Below are 12085 nucleotides of genomic sequence, written 5' to 3' on the forward strand. Positions count from 1 at the left end.
GATAAGGTACTGCTCTGAGAAAGTCTTTCCAAGTTAGGGGATATATTCAACAAGGCTGGAAAAATTTCTGAACCAGTTCTGGAATATTGTAATAAGAGACACGAGTAGGTAGAAAATTCTGTTTACCCTACAGCTCTGCACTTTTAGACCCCCAAAATGGGATTTCTTTGCTTTCTTTTGTTAAGATTACTATAAGATTAAGATTTTCATATTACCAACCTCCACCACCCCCAGAAAAGAGAAGCCTCACTGTAACTGTCCTCTACTGATAATATCCAGTGTAATACAGGAAAATGCTGAGAGACCCATAAAACAAAACCGCTAGCTACAACTATAAAATATTTTAATAACTGTTTTGAAGGGAATGATACGTTTTTTCAGTGATTCTTATTCCATGTAAAAATAGTTTTAAATTGGCAATATTTTAGGCATATTGTTACAAAGGTGTACAAAAACTGTTTGATATTATTGCCCCATGTAAATTACTTTGGCCTCTTGCAACTCTTAACACCCTAAAACCATCTGCTTAAGGAGACAATCTTGCAATAAAGACTACACGTAGTCTGTGTTTCTGTCCCCTTGTCTTCTCTTTCTCTTCCGTATATACAATTGCATGAAAATCTTTCACTTTGTTCCTACTTCATTCCTTTTCTCTTCCCCCTTCCTATTTTCATGGAAACTATTTAAGAATTAACTTGCTGCTAGTGACTCCTGGGTCAGTTTCTCTATTTTTGTTTTGACGTCATATAACAAAGATTAATTTGGATTCAGGCTCTAAATGGCAGCTTTGGGAAGAATATAGCAGACAGAGCCGGTACTTTGCTACTGAGCTAAGTAGAAAGCAGGACAAGACTCACAGGCTTCAAGTTAATGTATTAACTTCTAAAAATGCAAACCTACAAAACAATCAGCGTATTTCTTTGCCTTAAAAGAAATAATGGGTTTGGATTTTTTTTTCCCCCTCAATGACTTCACTGTTCATGTCACATACACATGATGTACTTAATGAGTAAAGTCACAGTTTCATTGAGCAACTCATGCATATCACAAAAGTAACCTGCAAGGAGGAATTAACTCAGGACAAACTAAGAGCCAAGACTTCAAAGAGACCCTTAACGTTTAAAAATATAAAAGTACATTATTGAACTGTCAGCTGCAAAATGCCTTTTTGGAAAACAGCAAAGTAACATGACTACCATTCTTAAGAAGTGCAAAGTGTGTCAGTGATGGGAAAAAAAAAATGATGTTAAGACTGGACCCCCTGGCAGCAGTCACCATGTTTGTGCCTTTCAGGTTCAGCACAGAGACAAGTCCTGCTTAAGAAACGTAGCTTTGAGTGTAATAATCCTTTGAGTCCATACACAAGAAACTAGAATAGAAGGGCAGAAATGAAAAACCGCTGTGCAGCCAAAGCTGCCAAAGCAAGTTCACAGTCAAAGAACAATGTTGCAACGTGCAAGGTACCATCACAGAGAACTATGGAAAAGGGAAGCAATGCTCTGGGATCCTTAGTGTTTGGCTGTGCAACTTCAGGTTAGTACATCCCCTAAGAAATCTACCCTAATTATAGGCCTGTACATCCACTAAGAGACCAGCTGAAAACAATATTTTACACAATAATAGAGGTCAGTGCTAAATATTTGACAATTTTGTCAAATTCAGTTTTGATAAGATTGCTGTCATTCTTCATGGTATGCCTTTGTGTTTGTATTTTGTATTTGATGATACCATCAGAAAAATGTCATTTGGACACAGACCACTAAGTCTGCATTTGTAGTACCTTTTTGTAGATTTTTCCATTTTTTAAATGATGAATGTTACTGGTTCTTTGCTATTTTCCTTGGGGGAAGGAAGGTATTTATTTGGATTATGTACAGCCTGAAGTAGCCAGTGTTTTTTGGCTAATGTGCAGAAGTGATAAAAATGACAGCACAGATTCACAGGGCAGTGGCTGTACTCAGCCATGAGTGGAAGAGATTCAAGGCCTTCTGAAAAATTGAGATTCAGAACTCCATATTATAAAATGCAGAAAGTCTAGCACTGGGCATAGGTTAGAAAAGAATACTGATCCTGCGATGTTGACTACCAATACACTTGAAACATCACAGATGCACATGTTCTGATACCATGCCATCATCAGTGATGACATCCTCGCATAATTACTGTGTAAGAGACATCACATGGCTGCTTTTTGACTTTTTTCTTCAAAGAGATACTCAGTTTTTCCTTAGTTTAATTTTAGGGTGGGGAAAATAGAAACTCCTGTGGCTGTTTACCAGTTAATCTGTTTTGTTGGTTTTGAACTGTAAGTTTATGCCACTGAGAAGAGGGCAAAGCAGCTGAGAAAGACATTTAAAAAGAAAGGCCATTAAATAAAAATGAAAAAAAAAAAAAAGGGATAAAGGAACTCAAGACACTTTTCTGTGCTAATTCATTTGGAGAATTAAGATCAGGAGTAAGCTCCTCCCAGGTCCACAAGACTAATGGTATCATCCAATGATTTGCAGTATAAGCTAAATGTTCCAGATTGAGTTTGTCCTCTCCGTTGCCCTTTGGGGCAAGTAGCTGTCATGCACATAGATAAATATAACCTGTGTGTTTTTGGTTTTTTTTTTAAATCCCCTTTCTGTGCCTTTAATACAGTCACTTTCATTCCTGTGACAGAGCTGATGGTTTTGTTAGGTGCTAGTTGTTTAACATCAGGTGAGTGACAGATCCTTGAAGGTACCTAAATACTGCCAGCGAAATCTGTTAGTGCGTCTGGCTTGTACATGTAACAGCTGATAAACCACATACAAAATAGCCTACTATGTATATTCAATGCAGGTCTGACTCACCTAAACAGCATTTGTGCTGGCACGCTTCTTTCAGATGACATTAGAATATAGTTAAATATAAAATCAAATAGAGTGCAGTAAAAGCATTCAAGGTGCCATAGAGGTGTTCAGACATCAGAATGACGGACACATTATTATAGACATCTGAATAGAAAATATACCTTAGAACTAATAAACAGTTTATTTTCTTCTTCCCACGGTAATTTTCATAGATTAGCTAGTGACAGGCTGAAATTTGTCAAGAGTTTTTTGAAAATTCATCTTTTCCTTAGGTGACAAAATACATTTGAAAAATGGGTCAGAAAATGCTTTGAGAGGTTTTCCAGTCTACACCCAGCTCCAGGAAGAACAATCCATATCCAAGCTATTCCTTGGGGACCCTCTCATAACCTCTTAAACCCATCCTTGATGAAAATCCCGTCACCTGCCTAGGCCACCCATTCCAGGAGCAGATTATTCTTATAATCAGAAGGCTTTTCCTGATGTGTGGTCTAAATTCCCATCCAATTTAACTGCAAGCTTCTTGAAAACTAGTTCATTACTATTCTCTTTGCCATTACTATTTATTTATTGGAAGACTTATCACATTTCACCCTCAGTCTTCTCTGCTGTAGACTAAACATGCCAATTCTTTCAGTCTTTCCCCACAGGTTGTGTTTCCCAGACCTTATTCCTGCTTCTCCTCACTGGCTTCCCTCCAAATGGTCAACATCTTCCTCACAGCATGGTTCCCGAAATGGGACACAGTGCTCCAGCAGGAGCCTTATCAGTACTCGACTGGAAAGATTACTTCTTCATCTTACAGATAGTCTTGCTTATACAGCCCAGTGCTTGCTTTTTTTGGCAAGAGTATGAAATGATTAGTTCTTGTTTAATTACTAATCCATTGTTTCTAAGAGCGTAAGCCTACTTTTTGGCTTGTTCATTGACACAGTAAGCAACATTTCATCTTACAAGCATTCACTTATCTTCAGGAATATTCAGGATCCTTCATCCTTGTTTAGGCTGTAACATGTCCATAAGAAAGATTTGCAGGATAAGATCTCCTAAATTAAATTTACCATGCTGCTTCTATCTTCCCCTCCTCCCACTTGCAATGCCTGACATATGATATCCAATATAAGCAATAAGTCCCAAAGATGTCATGATTTTGGGGTTTGCCAGCACTACTAATCACACAACACATGTTCTACCTCTAAATTTTTATAGTCTTCACCTTTGCAAAATTGCTGACTTGAAAAGTAGAGGAAATTTGTCCCTCAGGTATACTACAAATGATATTCTGTGGAAGTACCTTATGCACAGCTGTCCCACTGTTGTACTTGATCAAATATAGCAAATCTTAAGTGCTGGATGCATTTTGCTTATTTGGGTCATTTCAACTGCACTGTTTTGAACACTGAAGAGAACTGGAAAAAATTGCAAAATTAGGGTAATGTGTACAGAACTCCTTTATCTCTGACTCAAGAAAGTCTTAATAAAAAATTTTTAAATATATTTAGGGGCAATTTCATTCTAATTGCATCTACAAGGAATTTTAGAAGTCTTCTGAGGAGCTTTGTGACCCCTAATCAGAACGTTGTACAGACAGAGACTGGAAATTAACCGAAATACCCAGACATACTGAAATAGGAACCCCTTTTCCCCCTCAATTACATAAAAGCTATAATTATATTGGTTACATAAACATTTTAACTGGGGAAAACATTAGATAATTGAAGACACACCCTCCCCCCAACCCCAGTTAACCAACTCTCACAGCACAGCAAGAGTAAAATTAACTCAGCAAATAGCATTCATACTGTAAAGCAGCTTCCGTGCACAGATGATGCTGTGCTGCTCGCTCTTTCGTTCCGTCTTTGAAAGAAAGATGCTAAAGGAAACCATTTGAGACTATTTTGAAGTTCACTTTTCGTTACGCAGTTGCATACATTATTTTTTCAATCTGTTTAATCAGTGTCAAGTCTATCCCATAAGAAATCAGATAAAGAGCAAAAAAAATGACTTGACATACTGAATGCTATAGCTAGCCTGACCCATCACTACATTGATTTACTCTGAGGAAAGATGGAAACTGGACCGACAGGGAACAAACAGCCCTGTTGCTATGCTGTCCGCGCAGCTTTGCTGGTGTATCTTGGCTAAGCCTGACAAGGATGTCATCCTGTCGCCAGTCTCGGTCAATGCCAGGCCTTTCTGCTAAATATGCTGTCAAGGGTGCCAGTTAGGATCAGCTAGTGAATTCCTGTCTGGTAGAAATGGGACAGATAGCAAATCACTCTGAGCCCGAACCAGCCTCTGTAAATTCAAGGGGGTGTTGTCTGAGACAAGGAGGGGAAATGTGGTGGGGGAAGACAGCTATACATGTGGGGGAGGGGGAGGAGATGCCTCCATTTTTCTTTTTTAAACCACGTCACCATGATTTCTGGATACAGCTGTAACAGATCTATTTTGTATCAGTGCCTACAGCTCCCCGACAGCGAAAAGCTGGTTCAGCAGAGTCCACAACTATTGCAGATCACTGGATACTGCACCCATTTCAATGAGTTCAAAATAGAGAGTGCTGTATTGCTATCGGGTGAAAGGCAACAGCAGAAGGTCAGCAGACTGCATCAGAATTCAAGGATACAAACTCCTACAGAGAACAATAAATGGTGTAACACAGTTCTGTGAGTGCCTAGGTAGTGTTTTTCTCTATGCAGAGAGAGGCAATAGTGGTCCAGGACCTAATTTGTATAACAAGCTGTTCAAGAGGGAAGCTAATTGAAGTACATAAATCCTGAAGAGTATCACGTCAAGCCAAGATACTATTATTAGCCCAACCTAGATGAGGCTATAGAAGTGCATTAGAAAACCTCAATAAAAAAATTAGTAGGAAGCTTTTCCCACTTCAAGATCCCATGAGACAAATTCTCTCAAGCAATGATTAGATATTATCCAGAATAATTAAAAAAAAAAAAATACTGAAAATGGACGTGGAGAAGGAAGATAGAAAAAGCACAGGTTCACCCAAATGGGTCACAACGTGTTCCTAACATTCACTGTCAGTGTGTTTTAGAGATAAGAGATCATAGCCAACTAACAGAGCGGCAGCTGAAAGTAAAATTAAACTGTAATTCTGCAAGAATTACATTCTACTTAAGTAAAAGGTTGATGTAAAGTTAACTGACCCAGAGGCATTTTCAGCAGCGTCCTCTGAAACTGTGGTCTCATTCTTCCATTACCTGTCCTAAGCATATTGAATTTTCCCCTCTGACAGCTTTTACCGATCCTACAGAAGTAGCATTTATGGGCATTTCCACCCTTGTGATATGATCAGAGGGGAGAGTGCAAGGGCACACCTCGGTTTCTGTTCCAGCCATCACAACCCATGAGGAGTAAGTGGATGTGGACAGCTGAGAAACTAAAAGCAACAAGGTAAAAAAAACAACCAAAAAAAAAACCACGGAGAAAGGAAAAGGAAGAAGAAAGAAGGAAAAGTGTGTGCAGTGAAGAAAGGAGACTGAAGTTAAGGAGGTCAAGGGAAACACCAGCGAGCACCACGCACTGTTTCTGACCCTGGCAGTTAAGTCCGTAACCCTGGAAAGAAACAGGTAGTGTAACTTTGTGCCCGTACAACACCCACTTCACTTTAAAGAATCAGTACCTTAGGAAAAAAGCACAATCAAGCTATGCAGAGAGACAACAGCTTTAACGTAGTAGTTTACACTGCACGCCCTACAGAGTACATCTACTTTAAAGGTCTTCCTTCTGTAATTTTTAAGCTCAAGCCTCATTTGGAAAAGAAAAACAGATCTTACTGAAGGATTTCTTGGGTCAACTTCTCTAAAGACAGATTTAGGGCTAGCTGAACATACTCCTTGACAAGGAGGAGTTTTGCATTTCTTTGAAAGACAATCCTTTGTGCCACACTGCCACTTGGGCCAAGACTTCCACCATTCCCCATTCGCATACTGACAGCAAGTGGAAGTACTTTCTTACGCTGTTCAAAGTGTAGTGCCGTTTACTTCCAGCTCAAGCAATATGAATATATACCCATATTTTACTGAAATGAAAGAAATGCAGCTAGATAACATTAAGACAAATCTAGGAGATACCCATATCTATTCAAATATGAAGCGCCAGGTAGGCAGCATCCCTCTACTAAGGCGGTGTCTGAATACCAGTGTTACATTACAGGTGCACTCTGTACCTACACTGTGGAGACTCTGTAAAAGCAGTTCAACATTCCATTATCTCTTTGGCCATATTTTGTCTCATTTTTTGTGGTAAGACTAGAAACCCACAGGAAAGCATTCTTCCAGCTTTCTGTTTGCACACAAAGTGGTGAAACAGGATGAAAAAACCACTACGCTTCACTTCTAGTTTGTAGTCTATCGACAACTCCTTTTCTTGAAATAATGGCTTGCCTCCCTCTGGTTTTTAGGTTGCTCTTCAGAGTACGGTATAAACTCTATTATTCCGTAAACACCCTCTGAGAAGCAGGTCGTGGGTAGCTATGCTAATACAGCAACCTTCATGCAGCCTCATGCACAAACTAACTGGACTAATTTCAGGTCTACAGAAATAAAGTGCTGTCTTCGCTAAAGCCTATTGCCTTTGCATAGGTCTTGAAGAACTAAGGGACACATACAGAATTATCAGCAATACTTGTTCTTCACCCCTTTCCTGTGAGTAAATAATTCGAATCCTTTACCTCTGTTTTATCAGCGTGCCTTCATCTGTTTTAACAGTGCATCACAGGCAGTGCTATTCTGCAGAACATCTTCACAGAGAAAGCTCATGTATAAAGTCAAGGGAAAGGCCAGTTTTCACTTTCAGCATAAAGCAGTCATTTACTTACAGAAAATCCAGGAAACCCAATTCAACTATACCTCATGTGAACTACGAGATTATTGGACCAAGGTCACAAGAAGTATTTCTTCTCTTACGGGCAGATTATTTTTGACATTAAGCAGCTGTAAATATATTTGAGAAAGAAAAAAGGTTCTGGTGAAGATTATCTTTTTCTGTTTGTAACTCACTCAGAGTGAATTCATAAATCTTGGCTGGGCTTTAATTCACTGGAAAGCATATATATATATATATATATAAAAATTAATCCAGTCCTTACACAGAGCGTGGCCAGCCAACATCCTTAGAAAGAAAAAATTACACACACAAAATGCTAAATCCCTGTCCTGGTTTTGGCTGGGCTAGAGTTAATTTTCTTCCTAGCAGCTGGTACAGTGCTGTGTTTTGGATTTAGTATGAGAACAATGCTGATAACACACCGATGTTTTAGTTGTTGCTAAGCAGTGCTTACACTAGCCAAGCTTCTCCTGCTTCTCCTTCAGCTTCTCCTGCCCTGCCAGCGAGAAGCTGGGAGGGGGCACAGCCAGGACAGCTGACCCAAACTGCCCAAAGGGCTATTCCATACCATGGGACATCATGCTCAGCGTATAAACTGGGGGAAAGCTGGCCGGGGGGCAGCGATCGCTGCTCGGGGACTGGCTGGGCATCGGTCGGCGGGTGGTGAGCAATTGCATTGTGCATCACTTGCTTTGTATATTCTTTTATTATTATTATTACTATTTTACTTTATTTCAATTATTAAACTGTTCTTATCTCAACCCATGAGTTTTCTCACTTCTACTCTTCCGATTCTCTCCCCCATCCCACAGGGTGGAGGGGAGAGTGAGCGAGCGGCTGGGTGGTGCTCAGTTGCCAGCTGAGGTTAAACCACGACAATCCCAAATAACTCTTTAAAAATGCAAATAATGTTGTCCCCTTAGATTGTCTCATTAAGAATGAGGTTAGATTGCAATCATTTGCCATCTTCATTTATTCTCCATAAATGATAAGTTATTCAGCTTAGGAGTAGCAATCTCACCTTCGCAAAAGACATAATCTGGTCATTTTTAATGTGACCAAAAAAAATATCAAAACCGATTTGATTTCCATGTTACTAGGTCAATAAAAAGATAAGCAAGCTGACTTACAAGGAGAGGTAGAGGGCAATGTCCAATATTCATTAAACCAAACAGGCCAGTGATTCAGTACGTTCAGGCACTGACATTTTTAATATTGGTAAAAATAATTTTACGTAAGCTGAATGCCAGAGACTTGATTTACTTCAAACGAGTCCTTACAATTTTGGTATGGTCCACTAGAGCCACAGTAGTTACACAGAACATTTATTTATAGTTATTCCCACTAACATAGTGTTATCACAAAAAAGCTTTGGTTTGTATTCATAGTGTAAAGATGAAAAACAGAGCAATGGAAAAACATGCTAAGCAAGACTTTGTTATTCTTACAAACTGTTACTCTCTGTTAATACTCTTGTTCGCAGCGTACGTAATCTCCTTCTCGGGCAGCTAATAAAGGCACAGCAGCGAAGGCAGCTGCGTGCACGTATACCTTCTCACGTTCAGTATGCCGTACAATAGCAGGTTTCAACACTGATTGACACCGCTATGGAAATGCAGTGAAACTTAAGTATGCTTAAGTTTGTAGTTTAAGTTAACGAGCCAAAAAACATCCTCAAACTGAAAAACGGTTGCCTGTTACTGCACCTGCCTACAGATACACAAGGTAACACTAAAACATTTGGCAAGTTGTATTGACTATTATGAAAACTAAAAACCCAACAGATTTCAATTTAAGACTGCTTTTAAATCTGAAACCCTCCCCAAAAACCCGTACCAAACAAAATCCCCCAAACCTGACAGTATCACAATCCAAACAGTCATTAGCACTCAGTATGGACATTTTCAGATTTCGAGTCTCTCTAGGTTTTCCCTCATCTGTATGGTGTGCTAAGCGTTACCGTCTTTAGAAAATGTAAGGAAGCACAGTACTCTGAACTCAGGGAAACAAGACTTTGGAGATGAAGCAAATTTATTGTTCCAAGTGTTGAAGTTTGGGAGTATTTTAAATCAACAGCCACACACTATTGTAACATGGGGGTGTGTATATATATATACACATACACACACATATATATACACACACACGCACCCCCCAGAGCCTTGTAGGTAACCCATGGTTTAGAAAATCAAAGATGCCCCCTGCATAAAGGGCAGGCAGAGAACAGCATCACTGAGGTACTAGTCCCATTTCTTTCAGGCAAATTACTGCATAGATATTCAAGGTTAAGGAGTTCTGACATTTTTCGGAACAGCTTTTACAGTATCATAAGATAACATAATGAAAATACATTGTATTTGAAACCAAAGAGCAGCATATTAGACATGCACTGGTAGAAACCATCCTGTGTGCAATTTGAGATGTTAGAAGTACCATACACAACTTGGATGTTAATCTAAAAGCGTACTAATTTAATTTCACTTCATTTTTTGTGGAAAAAGAGTCTCCACGGTCTTATTCATAAACATGGAACTCTCAACATTCAGCTGTGGTGGGTATAACACAAACATACACAGTCTTCATGTTCAGGTTCTTCATGGAGATGTCCTTTGTGATCTCTGAACCAAAAAAACAAGAGAGAAACAGCACACAGTTAGTGCTCTTGCTTACAAGTAAAACTATCAACACGCTTCCCCCACCCCCCCTTTACTCAAGACAGTTCCACTGGTTCAGTCAAAATGGGACGTGGACAGAAAGCGCTCAGCTCAAAATTCCCTCCTCTTAAAGCCCGGTGCATTAAAGGAAGGGTCACCACGCGTCAGGATTGCCACTGCGAGAGTTGAAGATGCTGTTGTAGGTTGCAAAGTAGAATTTTTTGAAAGCCTACGTCAGCCCACAGCTCCCAGCCTCACATCCACACAGAATAATATCTAGTTCAGGAAATTATTTTGTAATGCAATGAAGTCAATATTAACAATACAACACAATGCACTGAAAACCGGAGTCCCTTATCACCGTTACGTAAGAATGGCCATACAGAGATCCATCTCCTCTAGTACCCCATCTCTGACAGAAGACAAAGCAATGTACGTGTGAAGGAGTGCAAGAACAAGAACATGCATACGTTAACTTGAGTTCTATACATAAAGCAAGGATTGTACTAGTATCTGCTGAAAAACTAATGTTGCAATCTTGTCCAGTATGCCTAAAGAATTTCATACCATACCAGATCAATTCCTTAAGTCTTTTCATAGCTATGTGCACCTAGTTTGGAACTGTAATAGGATAAAGTCTCACCAACAAACCTCTTTTAAGGATATAGTGTATTTCCAACAGGCTGATTCAGGGTTTATAATTATTTATGAAACAAACACAGAGTAATCGCACTTTGTGGCTGCAGAAAAAGTCACCTGCAAAGTTGGTAGGAACTGGAAATCTCTTCTACTCTTCTTGCCACCTTACAGCGCACTTTTCCCAAGAAGTTAGATGCTTGCTAGCTCAACGCTTCCCAGCACCCGTCAGCAGTAGCAAACTACCCCAGTAACAGAGCAGATTGTTGTGAATACTGGGAGGTGCAGCTTTGGAACAAAAGTAATCTGAGTAACGAATATTCCAGAGGTCTCTTTACTAAGAAACTTCAAAGCGGAAACCCAAAGCAAAAGCGTATCAGGGGGTGACGGTGTTACTCTGCACACTAGAATCCCTATAGACAACACAAGCAAGTAAAAGATGATTTTAAACGTTGGCACCAGTGTTAGCACAAGTGACAGATTAATAACATTCAGAACGGCTGGGTGTTTCTTCAGTAGAAACAATTTGGTAGTGTACTGCACTGTATCACAGGACTGACATCAGATATTCACGCTGCTCTAACTTGGGCTCACCTCCGTCTGACAGCGACCGAGGCACTGCCTGTGTGCTGGGGGGAGGCAAGCCTGAAGTGTAGCCATGGAGATAACGTGAAAGCAGTTTACTTTTCAGTAACATGATGTTCAAGTGAAAACTGATTCTAGGAATGGCAGCAAGGAGTTTTGTTTCCATGTAACAGTGTACGCGCTCCTTCTAACGTTAAGGCCCCCATCTTTCTTTGAAAAATATGTCCTTTTTAGACTGAGCAGATATAGTCTGCATCGAAGTTTAAAAGCCACCTATTAATTAAAGAATCAAGAAGCCCTTATGGATCACGATGGTACTGTTTTTAAGGCATTCTCTTCCAGCGTCGTGCTCTGCTTTAAGCAGCTGAATACCCATCTACAGAGCTAGGAGAGCGGAGGTATAATCCGATTCAGCAATTAGGGCTTTATTCCCTCATTAACCTTCCTTCCCTCCCCCACTGAAAATGTTAACATCAGTATGTAAAAAAGTTATTTTGCTCTGCAGAAGCAGCCAACCCAACG

The 12085-nt window shown here is 39.8% G+C and overlaps 1 protein-coding gene across 2 annotated transcripts in view; it reads right to left on the minus strand.

Moving 5' to 3' along the window:
• Positions 1-8928: 8928 nt before the first annotated feature.
• Positions 8929-12085, minus strand: part of IARS1 (isoleucyl-tRNA synthetase 1) — a 116312-nt gene continuing 113155 nt past the window's right edge. For both annotated transcript variants that reach the window (XM_076346026.1, XM_076346024.1), the window contains exon 35: positions 8929-10306. In XM_076346026.1, the coding sequence (XP_076202141.1) occupies positions 10224-10306 (83 nt within the window). In that variant the 3' untranslated portion in view covers positions 8929-10223. The remainder of the gene's footprint in view (positions 10307-12085) is intronic.

Source organism: Aptenodytes patagonicus, chromosome 8 (assembly GCF_965638725.1).
Source record: "Aptenodytes patagonicus chromosome 8, bAptPat1.pri.cur, whole genome shotgun sequence".
NCBI lineage: Eukaryota > Metazoa > Chordata > Aves > Sphenisciformes > Spheniscidae > Aptenodytes > Aptenodytes patagonicus.